The 19,578-nt window shown below is 34.4% G+C and overlaps 1 protein-coding gene across 1 annotated transcript in view; it reads right to left on the bottom strand.

The window, feature by feature from the left end:
* ETNK1 (ethanolamine kinase 1) overlaps positions 1-19,578 on the bottom strand; it is a 68,428-nt gene that overhangs the window by 28,187 nt on the left and 20,663 nt on the right. Inside the window, exons 2-4 of the mRNA XM_059082190.2 lie at positions 14,442-14,701; positions 4,951-5,091; positions 342-484 (exon numbers count right to left, since the gene is read on the bottom strand). Coding sequence (XP_058938173.1) covers positions 342-484; positions 4,951-5,091; positions 14,442-14,701 — 544 coding nt within the window. The remainder of the gene's footprint in view (positions 1-341; positions 485-4,950; positions 5,092-14,441; positions 14,702-19,578) is intronic.

Here is a 19,578-nt window from a genome sequence, read left to right as displayed (position 1 = left end):
CCCCATTACAAGCAGGTACATTTTCAAACTATGAACTACCAAATATTTACAATTAAATTCATAAACAAAGTAATTTTATCATTTTTCATTTAAAACTCTAACAGAAACCAAAAACTGTTTCTAATAAACCAATTCTAAGAAACATATTTTATACAACTATGCAGAGAATATATATTCCTAATTTAGCACAGTTACTGTGACTTTGTAACCAAAAGAAAATGTTGAAGACTGCACACGTTATTAACCCTTGCGTTTGAATTAAATGTACTGACACAAAGATCAAAGGATTGTTAAGAACATGAAGAAAAAAACCTTACTCACTGCTAAAGTCAAACACCTACCTTGTTTCTCATTGTAGATTATATTCTTACACAACAGGTCATTATGGCAAAGCACAACAGGTGAGCCCAGGTTAGAAAGAATCTTCTTCATCCAAGTCATTTCTTCCTGAAGAATCTGAGAGCTTGGGATATCACTTAGGAACCTTTCAGTTTTTTAAAAAAAAAAAGTTATATCTTGTTTATATTAATGGCAACATTTTTTAAAGTTTCATTAAGGAATAAAATCTTTTCTTTTCTTTTCTTTTCTTTTTGGTCATATAGAACTTATTTTTTTCCTTCTAGTTTTATTAAGATATAATTGACACACACAGCACTGTGTAAGTTTAAGGTGTACAGCATGATTTGACTTACATACATCGTGGAATGATTACTATAATAAGGTTAATGAGCAGCCATCATCTCACAAAGATACAAAATAAAAGAAAAAAATGATTTCTTCTTGTAATGAGAACTCATGATTTACTCTCTTAACAACTTTCATATATAACATACAGCAGCGTTAATTTATCATGTTTTATATTACATCCCTAGTACTTATTTATTTTGTAACTAGAAGTTTGAACCTTTTGCCTACTTTCATCCAATTCCCCCTTGCCCATACCACACCTCTGATAACCACAGATCTGATCTCTTTTTCTCTGAGTTTGTTTTTGAAATATAAATGACCTGAAGCTCTATGTTACTTCCTGGTGCATGACACAGTAATTCAATATTTCTATACATACCAAAGAAAGTCTATTTTTAATAAGTTCTTTCCCTTTAAATGCACAGACTTCTGAATTAAAGCAAGCCAATTATTCTAAAGATTAGAATAAAGAAAAACCATTATAAAGAACTTAAACATGAATAAAAAGAAACAGAGCAACAGTTAAAATGCAGGGCAGAAAAGTAAAAAATATATCAGTACAAAATGGGGTGAGGGAATAATATATATATCTAACAGCTAACAATTACTAACACTATTCTAAATGTCTTATATTTATCTCCATTTTATAGATGAGGGAAACCAAGACACAAAGAGTTAAATAAAAAGAAGTTTAAGTATATTATGTAAAGTTACAAAGATAGTCCATTAAAGAACTAAAACATCTATTTCAAGCTTGGAAGGGTGAACGTAGTATAAATCAGCTAAAGTCACATTTGAAAGTCAATAGATATTATCTACTATTGATAAATCAACTCATTATTATATGATAATCATACAATCATTAATCATATAAAATTATGATACTATCATATGGTAACCACATCATAGAATACTCATCTTTACAGAGAACTGCCTCAGCAGTCAGACTGGGAAGGGTGAGAGTTGGTATGGCAAGAAGGATTAGTGATCATGGCTTTTTATTCTACACTCTTTTCTATACTATTTATTGTGCTGTATTTGTAATAATTTGATAAAAATACAATGGAACAAAAATAGGGTGCTACTACTAATTCCTCAATAGCACCATCAGGCTTATAAAATAAGTTCTCTTCATTGTTTCTCTATATCGTCTCTCAAATTACCCCTTACATTTCCATTTTATAACACAAAAAAGACTCTGTATCACTGAGTTTACTTTAATGAATTTGCCTATTCATTGTTCTCCCCACTCTTGCATTCTCTACACATAGCTTCCAACAGAGATCCTTATATGTGCTTTTTAAAATGGTATAATTATTCAAGAATTTATTTTAAAAGTACTGAGTTGAATGGAAATAATAGGATTCAAAGGATTATTAACATAATTACAATCATGTACAGACAAAAAGGAATGGAAGAAAATATGAAACATATTTTCAATATTTTAACTGTTTTTAATGTTTTAGTTGTATATTTTCTGTTGGGGCGAGGTTCTTTCATTATTTACCATACTGCATCTCCAGCTTTACGCAAGTATCACTAACCTCAAGCATTTGAAGTCACCTTCTCTGCCTAATAATAATAATAATTTTTAAAATAGCAGCTAACATTTATTTAGCACTTATATGGCCAAGCACGGGTCTAAGAAATGTGTATATACCAACTCAATTAATCCTCACAGAACCCCTAAAAGGTAAATATACTACCTCTGTTATTTATGTTTTACGAAAGAAGAAATAGGTAATTTGTCCAAGGTTACACAGCAGAACAGAGATTTGATCCCAGGCAGCCTGGCTCCTGTCTTGTACTCTTAATTCATATAGTACCATACTGCCTCTCAACTCTGCACCACTGCCATCTACTTATTTTAAAGTGATTTTTCCCAAATCTTTCAATAAAATAGCTATTTCAAAAGAGAATATTTTTGGTCTTATGTTATCACTTTCTGAATATCCAATACACCGGACACACTTCCAGGTGTCTGCCTATCCCAGTTAAAGGGGTATAATATCCCTATCCATTCAAAGTTTGACAAACTACATGTAAATAAAGCACACACAGAGTGAGTCAAACTAATCTTTGAAATAATCAAGCTCAAAACAATACAGCTATTTTTCGCTAATGAATTATAAAAAATTAAAAGAAACGAGAAAAAAAAATCCACAGGTCCCGCTTACCTCTGTTGTTCTTAAAACAAAGACTTTCTGAATACAAAAGCTGAAATCTTCATGTACACTTTAGGTATAAAGACAAAATAAAATTTCCAATTTTCGTACCAGTATTAATCTCACTATGTAAAAACACGCTTGGTGTAGTTTCTGAGGCGCATGTGCCACCAAGTATTTCAGAAGGTCCCAGCAGGGCTGTGCTCTGGGTGTTTGTCAAGAGTGGCTGAGATGGTGGAGAAGGAGGAGGAGGAGGAGGAGGAGGAGGAGGAGGAGGAGGAGGAGGAGGAGGAGGACTCTGAGCTCACCTGCTCCCACTGGCGCATCAAAATGACAACTACTTACAGAGCTACTTACTCTTGATGAGAAAGACCAGAAGACTGGCACAAAAGATTTTTTAAAGGTATAAAGAAGAAGCCACAAGAAGACGAGTAGAAGGGGCAGAGATGCAGCACAGTCAAGACCCATACCCCTGGGTGGGCAACCCACAAACGGGAGGATAATTACAATCTCAGATGTTCTCCACAGGAGAGAGGACAAGCCCCACAGCAGGATCCCTAGCCTGGGGACTCCTGCACTGGGAAGACATTTGGCTTTTTAAGGACACACTTTCAGGAGAACCAGAGGGCTGTGGGAAGCAGACACTCCACTCTTAAAGGGCATATACAAAATCTCACACACTCTGGCATCCAGGGCAGAAGCAGTAATTTGAAAGGAATCTGAGTCAGACCCACCCATTGATCTTCAAGAGCCTCCTGGAGAGGCAGGAGGCAAATGGAGCCCACCCTGGGCTAAGAGACACTGGCAGCAGCCATTTTGGGAGCTCACTCTACCAGGAGGACACTCGCCCTGGTAAGTGCCATTTTGGAATCCTCCCTCTAGCTTACTGGCACCAGAACCCAGGCCCGCCCTAGCAGGCCAAGTTTTAGGACCCCTTGGGCCCCTCAGGCAGCATCCAGGGATCTTGGCCCACCCACCAGCAAGCTGACACCAACTTCCAGGACATGCTGGACACCAAAGCCAGCTGTGCCAGGAACCAGCTCTGCCCACTGGGGGTCTAATACCAACACTGGGAAACCCCAGCCAGGGCCCTGCAGCCAGAAACGCTGGGACCTGGCTCCACCCAGCAGCAGACCAGCACTCGGCCCAGGACCCTCTGGGATCTGGGCTCTTTCCACCAGCAGGCCAACACTACATCCGGGACCTCTGGTCTCACAACCTGCCCCCCCAGACCCAGTTGTGCCCACCAGAAGGCCAGCACCAGCCCCCTTAACCCTGCTGCATGTTGTATATGAAAGTTGCTAAGAGAGTAAATCCTAAGGGTTCTCATCACAAGGAAAAATAATTTTTTCTATGTCTTCATTTATGATGGATGGTCACTAAACTTACTGTAGTAATCACTTCATAATGCATATAAGTCAAATCATTATGCTGTACACAAACTTACACAGTGCTGTATGTCAATTATATCTCAATAAAACTGGAAGAAAAAAACATGTTTGTATTATTTGGATTCTAAATACTGATTTACACATTTTTCTATATAGGAAATGAAATACCTTAGTCACTCTGAACCTGAAGTCCTACAAAAGCTGAGACTCCAGCAAATGAATTTTCAACCTCATGAGACTTAAATAGTCACAGTAAACTAAAACCCAAACTTTTTCACACTCCAATATTACCACACTGTCCCAGTATAGATTTCTAGGCCCCTTCAAAACAGCCTTCCTTTGGACAGAAGGAATTTTTTTAAAAAGGTCTCTAATGTCAACTCACACTACGAAAAATGTACCCATTCACAGTAATCTTTATATTATGTTTACTGCCAAATAAACATTCCCTATTTGTTTCTTGGCTCTCCACTTTCCCACTTTTATAGGGGTTGATTTTTTTTTTTTTTTTTTGAGTCAGCTGTAGGCAGGGAAGGAGATTTTTGTAGTGCCTTCTGAGAGTCAAATGAATTAATGCTTATTTTACTTAAATGCAAAGAGATAAACCAAACCAGATTTTATACACAGAAACCTTACAGTTATCTTTGAAACCCTATATATGAGCAAAGCAATGTAAAACATAATTTAAAATGTAAAAGTAATTTTACCTTTTGTTAATGTCTTCATCTGCAAATCCTGTGGGAATGAGAGAGAAATATTTTCCCATCTTTAGCCATAGGTTAGATTTGGGAATCCAGCCATTGTGTGCATGAATAGCATGGATTTTAGCAAGCTGACGTGCTATAAGCCTGTTTAAAAACAAAACAGCATAAAAAAGAAAGTGTTAAGAACCATACGGTTCATATCTACTCATAGGTAAACTAAAATAACTAGGGTGCCTTTATCTTATAACATGATTTATTTTTACCATATGTAAGATTCAAAATAATATGGCAAGTCAACTCTCACAAGGAGAGGCAAACAAATGTTTAAAGCATAAGTAGGAAGAAACACCTAAAATTAATACAGTAATTAAATATTGTGTCCAAAAGGGACTGAGTGTCTGGATATAAGCAGCCTATTTTGATTACACAATGTTTGCGACCAGCAGAACAATACACGACTATAAATGATTTCAAGGCACATATTAGATATTAATCACTAATGCATGTAAATTACAGAGTCATTTTAATTTTGAGCTTTTGAAGTCACTGAAGTTAAAGGGCAAAAGGGACTAAAGTAAAAAGGTAAATGGGCAGATAAATAGGTTCTATGAGTTAATTTCTGTAAGTGTGTTGTTAACAACAAATACTCTGAACACACGTTAGGATTTTATGATGTCAGAATCAATATTGATATAACAAAATAGTTTGAAGTTGTGTAGTATATTTGTGTCCACACTATCTTTGTATCTGCAGAACCTAGTACAGCAAATGCTAATGGAGGAATAAGCATACCAAATAAAAATAAGAACTAAATTACCATATAGTCCATAGAACAGTAGGTAGAAACATGACTTAACAATAATCTACAAATAAAAGAACTTAAAACTGGCAAATTTTCCAGATGCTAACAATCTAATGTAACGTTCCTCAAAGTACAGTCCTAGGACCTACAACATAGCACCACCCAGGAATTTCTAAGGTTCCACCTCGGATCTACTGAATTATAATCTCTATGGGTAGGCCCCAGCACTGCATTTTAAACAATATTTCCAGGTGATCCTAATTCACTGTATAATTTGAGAGGCACTGATATAACGCTCCAATTCTGCTTTTGAAGTCACTGAGGTTAAAGGGCAAAAGGGACTAAAGTAAAAAGGTAAGCGGGCAGATAAATAGGTTCAGTGAGTTAATTCCTATAACTGTGTTAACAAGTTATCTGAACAAACATTAGCCTGGCTATGTACTAAAATCAATCTTTGGAAACTTAAAAAAAAAAAAAAAGAAAGAAAGAAAAAAATACAGAGGACTGGGTATTACCCTGAGAAATTAATTGGTTTAGGGTGCAGCCAGGGCGTCAAGATATTTTAAAAGCTTCCCAGATGACTAATGCACAAAAACCACTTAACTAAGTACACAGGGAATCTATCATTGTAGTAATCCTTCACCAATCTGTGATTAAATAACACAGTTTTATCATATTTTTATACTACAGTGAATATTCTCATCTATCTAGTTTTTAACAAGAGTCCTGACTTTCCTTTGGAGAAACTTCCATCCCCCTCACTTTTAGTTCACTTTTGGTTCAGTCAGAGCTCATCTCAATCCTAACTCCCTATCCCACCAGCACCACTAACTTTAGGAGCGAAGAGATGACACAGACTTGCCCAGAGCATTCCATCCTTCAGGCCAGAATGATGGGTTCAGGGCATATTACCTAAGCTAGGTCAAAAAGATTTGATCCCAAGACTTTGGTTGAAGCTACTGACTTTGGTTGAGGCAATCAGAAAAGGAGGGACACACTCCCCACACTGCAAATTGATTAGATAAGCCTGTAACTGCTAAGAATCATAACTGTCACTCCTTAGAAAAGTCTGCCAGAAAAAAAAGGTAATTCACAACAAAACAGACAGTGATATTCCTAATGGCACTATTAGAGCCCCTGGATCGACCCATGCTTGAACTTAGTATTCTCAAATATATGAATCGACAAATTCCTTCTTCTTTCAGTCAGTCTGAATTTTCAAATTATTATTCTCAATAAGTCCTAATGCATCTCAGAAGTGTTTAGGCATTACTGCAAGTGAGTTTCAGTTCTACTACAAGAAATATTTGATGTTTTGTTTGAAAGAACACAGCATTAAAGAACCAATAGATTGACTAATATTCTTCATCTTTCAGTCTGGATGATTGTAATTCAGCTGACCACATCTCATTTGATGTTTCATGATCTGAAAAATATTTCACAGTAGGGGAAAATGCTCAATGCCTGTAAGGAACACAAAACTGTTACTGGTCTGACAGAACTTGATGCAACAAAAAGAGGTCTATAGGACATAGCCCTGGCAAATCTTTGATACCCAAAGCTGTAACTGAATTAGCTGTTACCCTACTGATTCTCTCATGTACCCAGGTACAGAAATTGGTGAGTTTCTCTTGTCTTCAGAGTACCACTGGATTTTATTACTGAATTTAAAATAAGTAATAAAATATTTGTAATGCAGTTCTTTAACCCACCTAAATTTTTAAAGAGAAACCTGCTTATATTGTTATTCTGAAGCTTAAAGTTTACATGTAGATCACAATCAGCAAGCTCCTCAGCCTAAAACTGCTGCCAAGTATAGTGTCTGATGCATTCAATATTTTTTCTTTGTTTTCTACTCTGGAAAATAAGTATGATGAGGTTTCACTGTAATTGAGTAAAATTTGCTTTCGGCCTTTATTTTGATGATTAAGTTAGGATTCTATGGATGCTGAAGTTATGTGAAAGGAGAGACATAGATATCATATCTGAGAATATCTTTTGCCTTTAAGGCACTGTATTCTTGTCTAAAATGGAAAATTTGGCTAATTTGAGAATAAAATATAATTGAGCATGCAACCATGTGAAGAATAAATCTTATTTTGGGGGGAAAAAAGAATCCTAATGCATCACCAAAATATTAAAATCTGTGATCTTTTTAGGTAGGTGTGTTTTGGTCCATACCTCTGAAATTACCAAATAAACATTTTTATATAAATTAAATAATTATTGCTTAAATGATCTTCCCCAAGACCATATACTCTATAAGAATATAGGGAAAAAAATCTATTTTTATATCAATCTCTCATATAGTATTTGCATAAAAAGCTAGGCCCAAATGAACATGTAGTACTTTAAGCATCAGGAACCTTCATGAAAAAACCAAGTGATAATAAAATCAAAACAAAGGAGAGTACAAATATACACATATATACACACAAACACACATATACATACAGAGATGTATATGTGTGTGTGACACATATATATCTGAAGCCAGTAAAAACTGGTTTTAAAACTTTAAGGAGGGGAATTGGGACAAAAGGCCTGAAGAAAGGTAATCCATGTTACATAAAACTCAAGGGCAATCTATATCAACAGAACATTATGACCTAGAAATGTTTACTCAACAAATGAGACCAGTGATTCAGAAGAAGGGTCACATATTTGAACAGGTATTTAATATCAAAAAATTTTATTTGCTGTTTTAAAAATAAATAATAATGTCTATTTTTTATAGTTTTACCCCAGAGTTTGTATGAGACCCTGATTTGCAAAACACAAAATGTAGTCTCAGAAGTTGTCCAAATATAAGTTATTTAGCTAGGAGTGACTGGAATGACAATTCTAAGGTAAATACTTCAAAATGGCCACAACTCCAAGGGGTTCTTACACGTTAATGGAATCTGTTGAACATGAATAGCTGCTACAAGAAAAAGCACCTACTAATTTTGATTGTCTTGGCTTTTCTGGCAGAAAGGTGGCTAACTGGAGCTGAGCCAGGATTTGAACTGATGATGTGATGCAAAGGCCAAGGCCTTTCTACTATAATATACTGCAGGAACACTGCACAGAATTAGTTGGGTTTTCTTCTGACTTTGCTCTTGTATTTTAAGTCTAAACTTAAGCAAATCATTTCATTTCTCTGAGTCTCAGATTTCTTACAAGGAAAATCAAATTACTGGCATAATCTTAAAGCTATCCTTCAAATCTAACATGATACGCCCTTGAATACCAGAAAAAAATTTACATAAACATTTACTCAATTTAGAGATTTAAGCTCAATAATGACAACAGGAATTTCACATTCATATTCATATACAAAGATTCTGTAGACTAACTTCCCATTTCATACCAATTTCCTACTAGGTATAATAGAAATGTTAAATATATATAAACTATGGAGTGAAAAGCAAGTTTTCCAAATTTGATTTTATCAAAAATTATCACATATTTTCTCCTTTGAACAAATTTCTGAAATTACAAGTGAAATTATAAAAATTATTTTATATACAATTTTAAAAACATTTCTGCATAACGTGATATATACCTACTCAAATGGAAAACAAACTAAAATATTAACAGCCACCATACAATAGCAAAATTAATATTTGCAAAAAAACTATACCAAAACTTAAGAGCTAATGATTAGTATCTTCTAAAGTAAATTATAGATATATTAACCTTATCTATATATAACCTTATTATAACAGGCACACTGTTATAATAGAATTTGATTATATAAGGGACAAAGTTAATGTTAAATGATAACATCATGCTTATATAATAGGTAAAAATATATTCAGAATAGTGTTTAAAATATTTTGTAGCATCTTCCTATGTAATTAAAAAAAATAGCAGCAAATAATAATAGTAGTTGAGATTGCTTTATCAATACTACTGATAAATACTGTCACTAAGCTATCATACAAGGGGCAAAGACCATGCCTTATTCTTCTATCCTAGCATTCAGCACTAAGAAGAGGTACTTAACAGATATTTGATGAATAAGAATCAGACTCAGGATACATTTAGAAACTTACCATAGGATTCTACCACTATTAGAGGTTTTCTCTGGTGGATTAAAATTTATCCTGGATTTTAAAAAATCTCATATAATAAGAACTGTGCCAAAATTAATGCCTAGCTATAGAAAAACAAAATGACCATCCATTTGAAACACTGCCTGTTCTTTAACAAAACATATCTTGTATAATAAGCCTGTTTTGCAAAATCTAGGATTCAAGTCAATTTCTACAGGTCTCAGAACTACCAGTGTATCTTTTCTGTAGCAAAATTAACAAGAAAAGGAAGAAAATCTATTACACAAATATCCTCATGGAAATAACAAGTATAGTTCAATTGCAAGCATAGCAGCTACATACTTAAAAACTAGGCTTTGCTAAGAGAATTTAAAATTAAATAAGTCCTACTTACAAGTTCCATACTCATCTAAAATTTTTGATAAATTGGTGTTGAACAAAATACGCAATTTGTGAAGGACGGCTTTGTTAGGAAAATTTATGGTTTTTACTAGTAAATGAATTCACCAAAGTTGTAGAACACAAAATCAACACATAAAATACACTGCAGTTCTACATTATCGATGAACAATACAAAAAGGAAATTAAGAAAACAATTCCATTTACGATAGCAACAAAAAGAATAAAATACTTAGGAATAAACTTAACCAACGAGGTAAAAGATTTCTATACTTAAAACTACAAAATGTTGCTGAAAAAAATTAAAAACAGAAATAAATGGAAAGACATCCCATGTTTGTGGACTGGAAGACTTAACATTGCTAAGATGTCAATACTACCCAAAGTGATCTTTCAATTCAATACAATCCCTATCAAAATTGCAATAGCATTTTTTACATAAATAGAAAAACATCCACCCTAAAATTCAAATGTAATTTTAAGGAACCCCAAAGAGATAAACAAGCTGGAGAAAGAATAAAATTGGAAGTCTCACACTTCCTGATTTCAAAACTTATTACAAAGCTACAGTTATCAAAACAGAGTGGCACTGGCATAGCCTCAGACATACAGACCAATGGAATAGACAGCTCCAAAATAAACCCTCCAATTTATGATCAAATGATTTTCAATAAGGATGCCAAAACCATTCAATGGCAAAGGACAGTCTTTTCGACAGCTGGTGCTGGAAAAACAGGATATCCACATGTAAAAGAAAGACGTTCCTTAATCCTTTCCTTAAATCATACATAAAAATTAACTCAAAGTGGATCAAAAATATAAATGTAAGAGCTAAAACTATAAAACTCTTAGAAGAAAACATAGGAGAAAAGCTTCATGACACAGAACTTGGTAACAATTTCTTGCATATGACACCAATAGCACAGACGATAAAAATAAAAACAGATAAACTGGACTACATATATCAAAATTTAGAACTGTGCATCAACGGACAAAATCAACAAGAGTGAAAAGGCAACCCATGGAATTAAGTATTTGTAAGTCATATATGTGATACCGAGTTAATATCCAGAATACATAAAGTACTCTTACATCTAGACAACAACAAAAAAGTCCCATTAGAAAATTGGAAGAGGACTTGAATTGACATTTCCCCCAAGAAGATACACAAATGGCCAAGAAGCATAAGAAAAGATGTTAAACGTGACTAATCATTAGGGAAATAGAAATCAAAACCACAGAGATACCACCTCCTTGCAATTAGGATGGCTACTATCAAAAAAAACAAAATAATAAGTGTTGGCAAGGATATGGAGAAACTGAAACCCTTGTGCACTGTTGGTGGGAACGTAAATTGGTGCAGCCACTATGGGAAACAGTAAGGCAGTTCCTAAAAATATTAAAAATAGAATGACCATATGATCCAGCAATTCCACTTCTGATTATATACCCAAAAGAATTGAAAACAGGGTCTCAAAAAGGTATTTATTTGCACACCCATGTTCATAACAGCATTATTCACAATAGTGAAAAAGTATCAACAGAAGTAACCCAAATGTCCATCTATGGATTGAGTAAACAAAACATGGCCTACATATACAATGGAATATTACTCAGCCTTAAAAAGGAAGGAAATTCTGACATACACTACGTGGATGAACCCTGAAGACATTATGCAAAGTGAAATAAGCCAATCACAAAAAGACAAAAAAGTATGATTCCACTTACATAAGGTACCTAGAGCTGTCAAATTCACACAGATAGAAAGTAAGATGGTTGCCAAGGCTGGGGGTAGGGGAGAATGGGAAGTTGTTGTTTAATGGATATAAAATTTTAGTTTTGCAAGACGAAAAGAACTGTGGAGATTGGTTGCACAACAATGTGAATGTACTTAACACTATGGAACTGTATACTTAAAAAATGATTACAATGGTAAATTTTGTTATGTGTATTTTATCACAATTAAAAATAAAATGTTAACTAAATTAATTAAATGGTCATAAGAAAGAATACAGTTCTTAAAAAGACATGATTAGAGCAATTCAATTGTTTTCTATTAGTAAATTTTATATACAACAGAGAAAAAACAAGGTAATAAAAAATAAAGATTTCTGATTTTCACTATCATAGATTGGTCCTTCTTCTACCTAATCTCAATAAGATAAGGTTTTACTGCACTAACATCAAGGCAAATGCTACTTTAAATTCCATACTCAATAAAGCCAAATGTTTGAAAATCTCAAGGCTGCACAGAATCTCCTCAAACACCCACTAATACTCACTAATTGCTCCTCCCTTGGAAGCTTTTAAAAATTATAATAACAGGCATTTTTTTGAAACTGGAAAAAAAAAATCCCTAATGCTACCATCCCAACAGAATTTATTTCTTTTTTACAAACTCCCTTTGAGTTTTCACATAAGCAAATTATTTCCTGATTGTAGGCCACAGTTCAACTAGTAAGCTGATTTTTTTCCTCTTAGTCCTGCATCAGACATCTTGCATGCTTTAGACAATATTCAATAGTAACATAACACTTATTTGTACTGATGTACCTTAGTTATATCTAAATATGAGTTATGACACAATCAAGCATGTCTTTCTTTTATGACTTACTATATAATGCCCTATTTATTTCTGAAAGAGAACATTACCAATTTTACTTGCAACTCACAGTGTACCAGTTTCACTACAATACCCTCAGCACTGGAAGTTGGTGTTTTTTAGTTATGCTTCTTGATAAGTGAGTAATAACTCATTTTGAATTGCATTTCTTCCATTATGTCTGTTGCTGAGTGGCTTTAATTATACTTCAGCCAGTATTCCCAGCAAAAGGCAAGTTTTAGAGAAATACTTGATGAGAAAATTCCTAAACACCTTAATTTGAATTAAAAAAAAATTTAAAGTCTCTGCAATATTTGATTGCTACACAAAAGTTCAAATAAAAAAGATCATGATAAACTTCCATAAGTTGAATTACTAGTTAAGTATTAGCCTGATGCTATTCGTCTTTACCTATCATCTCCCTCAGACTCCTCCATGCTCTGCCTCATCCTTTAAAGTCCAATTCAAATGTTACCTCAGTTAAACACTGCCTAATTTCCCAACTATACCACAGTAAATTATTTGTACTTTTTTTGAAAACCTTTTCTGTTCCTCTGTGTATACTATTTAGCTTATTTTTTCCCCAAGGTTATTGTCTGTCACAGACTGTAAATTACTAGTAGAGCAGCTGACTGAATCATTTTTCCTTCCCTAGACTACATTAAACATAAATATAATCCAATGTCTTTTATATTCAAAGTAGATACTCTTTATTATAATCATAATATAGGCAAGTAGCTACGTCTGAAGAAGCCAAAGCAAGAGAATACTGTGGATTTTGATCTATGGCTCAAGACCCTTTCAGGAAGTTTGTGAGGTTAAAACTATTTTCATAAAGTATTATTTACCTTTTTCACTCTCATTTTCTAACAAGTGTACAGTACAGTTTTGAGAAGCTACATGAAGTGGGTATGATGATGTCATCATGTTGACTGACAGCTAAAAGAAGGTGCACTTGATAATCTTTCATTCTAAAAACTTTGTGTTCTAATTTCTAACATAGTCAACACTGATAAATATAATTCACATAAACAAAAGCTCTTTGGGTCCTCAATAACCTTTTAAGAGTTGTAAAAAGGGTCTTGAGACCGAAATGTTTGAGAACTTTTGATTTAAACTATGATGAACTTGCTGTTTTCAAATCAAGCTCAAAAGAAAATTTTAACAATTTTAGGAAAATGATCGAGCATATGCAAGACATTATTCTTATAGAAAACATAATACTTTGAATTAAATAATTTTTAAGTTTAAAGAGTAACAAAGACGTGTTAACAGAATTAAGACTCATAGTAAGGTAAGCAAGAACTCTGGAACTATGAGCAGCTGAGTAACGAAACTTAGTAATACGAAATGTGTAATGCTTTGATTCAAGCACTACTTTAAAAAATTGAGAAGCCTTGACCTTCTGCGACAGGCTAATCCAAAACCTCTCGCAGTCCTTTTTTTTTTGCAAAGAGTTAACTATGAGAATTCAGAAAAAAGGAATGTTTTTTCTTCAGCAAAAATAAAACAAAACTTGAACAAAAGAAAGTTTCTAAATTAACCAAATAGTTGCCCAAAGAAAGAAAAGGCAGTTTTAAAAAACATTCCCTTAGTGCACTTAATACTCTTATTTTTCAAAAGGACAAATTATTTAGGAAAAGCAATGTACCTGAAAATGGCGGGGTTGCAGACATGCTTTGGATCCAATGCTTCTCCCTGTATAAATTCATAGCACAGTCCATTATTGAAGGTACAGTAGAGTTGTGGTGCGCAGCCGTGAGCCTGCAACACTCGGAAACTCTTCACTTCCTCATCTCGATCGACTAACAACTCAGTCTTATTGCCATAAATTCGCACCAGGACTACGTCTTCCATTGTATTACCCACATAACAGCCAATAAGTTTGTTTGTGATTCCATCTGTGAAAAGCTGCCCAAAAAAAAGAAAAAATGGGGGAAAAACAATTATTTACTTTTAAGGAAGGAATAGGAGATAACTTGAAAATCATTAAATACTAATTGAAAGAAAATATCTACTTAATATAACTTTTGAATACAATTTTGCCTAACATGTCTATAATTTTAATTCTAGATTTAAACAAAACGGAATACCACTGTTTACTATGTTGTGTTGTACAATACACACATTCTCACTCTCCTATATCTAATAGATTGGCAAGATTCTGAAGACAGGGAAGTGGCTCTCTTGCATAGTATATGATATATGTATATAGTATATGATATAAAAGTCTTTAATAATGTTCATAAGTTTAAATATACAAATATAATATACCATAATTTATATTATGGTATATCTCCAATTTATAAAAAACTCAACTTTAAATGTTATTTCCAAAGATTACTTAGCATAATATGCATTTAAAATTGTTTTAAGTATTCAGGTTATAATAATTTAAACTTGAATGCTACAGTTAAAAAAAAAAGTAGCACAACCTTAATTAGATAGAGATACAGATAGATAGAGAAGATAGAGATTTCTCAGATATTTTCTAAAAGGGAGTTTGGGGACTCTTGAACAGTTTTAAGTACTTAAAGTCCTTTTTTAGATTTGAGTACAATGGTATATTAAAAAATAGGGCTTCGCTTGTGGCACAGTTGTTGAGAGTCCGCCTGCCGATGCAGGAGACACAGGTTCGTGCCCCGGTCCGGGAAGATCCCACATGCCGCGGAGTGGCTGGGCCCGTGAGCCATGGCCGCTGAGCCTGCGCGTCCGGAGCTTGCGCTCCGCAGCGGGAGAGGCCACAGCAGTGAGATGCCCGCGTACCGCAAAAAAAAAAAAAAAAAAGTAAACAGATGATTAGCAATATTAGTTCTCTAAGTCTATTCAAAATTGTAGCTTTCATTTTCCTCTACACTAATGTGACACTAAAACTAGCTTTCTATTTACCCAATTATAACTCACAGGTTTTGAAGACTCTCAGTGGAATAAAGGGATAAAAGGTAAAAGTGAAAGTAAGCGTTAAGGACATTTTTCCAAAGACAACTGGAAAAGAACAGGAATAATGGACAAAGAATAAGTTTTAAATGTATACACATTTAACTAATGCCTGAGAAAGAAGGTAAACGTTTCTGTTTTTTATAAGATTATTGTAATGATAAATGACATCTGAAAAGGCTTTAGGTCTTAAGTTGAAATTTGAAAGAAAGTATTTATGTATCCTTATTCACCTTTGAATATCTATGTTTTTTGGGTACGCAGAGACATACAAACTTTGCTTCCTACCTAGATTTCAAAAAGATGGTATGGAGGGAGACACTGACAAGAAGCATATGCCCTTAAACTAAACTCCAATCATTTTATTAAAATCTATGTTGAAAGCATGTTGTTTCCTATTAAAATGCCATAACAACTCACACATATTATTCTGTAACTCCTCCAGATGTCATGTAGAGATGAAGTATTTCAATTATTGTAATAAAGTTTGAGAAACTAACATTCTGAAATGCTGGTAATGAAAGACATTCTACACTCATCAAAAGCCAGGAGTGAAATCTATGTTTTCTACATCCTCCTAAAAAATAGTAAGGACTTAATACTTAAACACTAGCTTGTCTTCTTGATCTAGCTTATAACAAATTCATTCTTTCACTCTTGCCTGTAATAATAAATTTCTTTAATTGTGCGCACTATATTGTACATTTATGTGTACATGCAGAAACATACATATAAAGACATATGCACTTAAAAAGGCTAGAAATGGATAACATTACTGGATAAGATTACTGAATACTATATAGACATTTATAAGTATAACATAGAGTCACAACTCCAATGACACTAACCCTAACATACTCTGTTGCACAAAACAGCCACATATTTGCAATGAAATGATAGTCACAATAAACCCCTGGAGCAAAAATATAAATATATGAATAACTTCATTTACAAAAGTAGTTTATGTATAAATAAGGATTAAAATGTCTGCAAGGATATCCAATAAAATATTAGGTAGTTTAAGTCTTGTCTCCTGTTTTCTTATTTCTAAGTAGTTTAAACTTTTCTCATTTGGCTTATATATGTTTTCTCACTTTTTTTTTCCTGTAATCAATCTAGTTTATATGTGAAAAAATAGTGAGAAAAACGAAAGGGGCTAGAAACTGACCTGGCACGTACAGCAAGGCCTGGAGATTCTGTTGAACATAAGCAATTTCATAGAACATCAATATCAGATGAGGCCACTCTGTGACCATGATGCATCAAGACAAAAACAAAGTCACTCTGTAATCATGTCTGAACAAAGACAAAACTATGCATTTTTTCCAAACCACAAAAATGACCAAACACTCCCCTATTCTGGCTAATGTGAGGGACTGCCGTTCCTTTTCCAGGAACAGCTTTGGTCCTGCTTCATTCCTCCAGTCCTCTAGGTAAGATAAGTTACCCACACAGTCATAGTTTCCTTTTCCAGAGGAAAGCCTTGCTTCCCTGAACCCTCTCCCAAATCACCAAATTCAAATCTTATACAAAGTCCTTTCTGACACCCACATACTGAGAGCCCCACCATTCCCCATGGAATTAAGTCTTCCTTAAGGAAGGAGTAATAAACCCAATTTGTTCGGCTTATCCTAATGATCTCTTGATGGAGATTTCTGACTTTAAAGATGTATGGATAATGCTTTTTGCTCTTGGATGGTTCCCACCTCATATATAAACCAACAATTAATTCAAGGTGCCTCAGCCTTCTGAAACACACATTAAAAAATATATTAGGCATATGCTAGGCATGTGTACTATACTAGATATATAATAGAAATATAAAATTCCACCTCAACGGAGGGGGAACAAAACTACTACAAATCTCATAGAGCTCCTTTTCACAGGGTTTATCCTGCACTGTTTGTCAAGTATTTACAATAGTACCAGTTCAGAGGATGAGCTACAGAGCAAGACTGCTTGACTATAAATTCTAGCTGTGTTATCTGTAAGCTGAGTGACTTTAGCAAGTCACTTACATGTATGTGCTTCATTCATCTCATGTTTAATACCAGCACATTAGAATCTGCTTTACAGGTTTTTATGAGAATTAATGACTTAATATACACAAAAGTACTTCCAACAGTTCCTGACACAAACTAAGCTCTTATCAAATATGTAGATAACTACATATTTAAATTTGAACACAAGTCAGAAAAATAATTCATGATGAGATCATAAAAGTTAATAATTAAGACAACATCTATGTTATAGATGAGCCCTAGACTATGCTGCTGCACTGGTACCACCTAGCAAATCCTGAAAGCAAGACCCAAAGATGCAAACTATTCCCAAAGAACTAAAAAAACTATCGCGTGCCTAACAAGGTAAAATTCACAATGTCTAATATCCAATTAAAGAGTATTTGGCATGGGGAAATCCCTCGCAGTCCAGAGGTTAGGACTCTGCGCTCTCATTGCCAAGGGCGCAGTTTCAATCCCTGGTCTGGGAACTAAGATCTCACAAGCTGGGTGAGGCGGCCAAAAAGAAAAAGATTATCAGGCATGCAAAAGGGGCAGAAAACATTACAACCCACAATGGGGGGTGAGGGGGGGGGTCAATTAATTGAAACCAACCAGAACTGACACAGATGTTAGAATTAGCAGGTGTTAAAACTGTATTCCAAAAAAAAGCGTGTTGTATTCTTACAACAAAGAATTAAGCAGAGTCATTGAAGACATAAAAAAGACCCAAATCAAACTTCTCAAGATGTATGAAGGGAAAACACACTTAGGATTTAACACTAGGTTAGGTAGTGGAAAAAACAATTCAGCAAACTTGAAGACATAGGAATATAAACTATGCAAAACAAAATACAGAGGAAAAAAAGAATTATCAAAGAGAGAGAGAGAAGAGCAACCATTAACTGAGAGATTACATATAAAATTTGAGTCCTCAAAGAAAGGAAAAAAAGAGAACAGAAACATTTTTAAAGAAATGATTGTCAAAAGTTTTCCAAATTTGATGAAAACCTATAAACTCAAGATCCAAGAAGCTCAACAAGCCCAAGCCAAAGAAACATGAAGAAAACTACACCAAGGCACCTCATAATAAAACTGCTTAAAACCAGAGATAAATCATTTAATGGTACCAATTCATTTTAATCTTCCATTCACTCAGGCACATTTCAGTCACCTTGACCCTCCCTCTCCATCCCCCACATAAAATGTTTTCTTCCTAGGTAATTCTTAAATCCACTCCTGTTTCTCCATCCCCTTGTCAATCTCCTATTTGCAGTATTTTAATAGCCTCATTGGTCTCTCTTACGCCAGTTTAACCACCTTCCCACCTTCCAAAAAAATTCACTCACTAACTGCCACCAAGATAATCCATCTAAAATACAAACATGAACATGATAACTGGCAATCTTCAACTGACTCCACACTGTTTAGAGGATAAAGTTTAAGTTCCTTAGGGCATACAAGTTCCACAATACCTCCCAAGTTATCTAGTGATCTACCCGACAAATTCACCCTTCTTTTTCTTCACCTCACTAACTTCTAACTTCCTTCAAAATTCCAACACAGGAGTTATATCCTCCAGGAGACAATTCCTAAACTCAGATAAGACATAAATACTTCTCAGTGCTTGCTAGTGCCCTATATATAGCATTACTAAAATGCACTGTAGGGACTTCCCTGGCGGTCCTGTGGTTAAGACTCCACAGTCCTAATGCAGTCCTAATGCAGGGGGCATGGGTTCGATCCCTAGTCAGGAAACTAAGATCCCACATGTTGCACAGCAGGGCCAAAAAAAAAAAAAAAGTACTGTAATTTCTTAATTATATTTGCCACTCCATATTTACACTGTGA

The sequence above is a fragment of the Kogia breviceps genome, chromosome 12 (genome assembly GCF_026419965.1).
Source record: "Kogia breviceps isolate mKogBre1 chromosome 12, mKogBre1 haplotype 1, whole genome shotgun sequence".
NCBI lineage: Eukaryota > Metazoa > Chordata > Mammalia > Artiodactyla > Physeteridae > Kogia > Kogia breviceps.
Note: the sequence above shows the minus strand (reverse complement) of the source record. Positions and strands in the feature narration are given on the sequence as shown.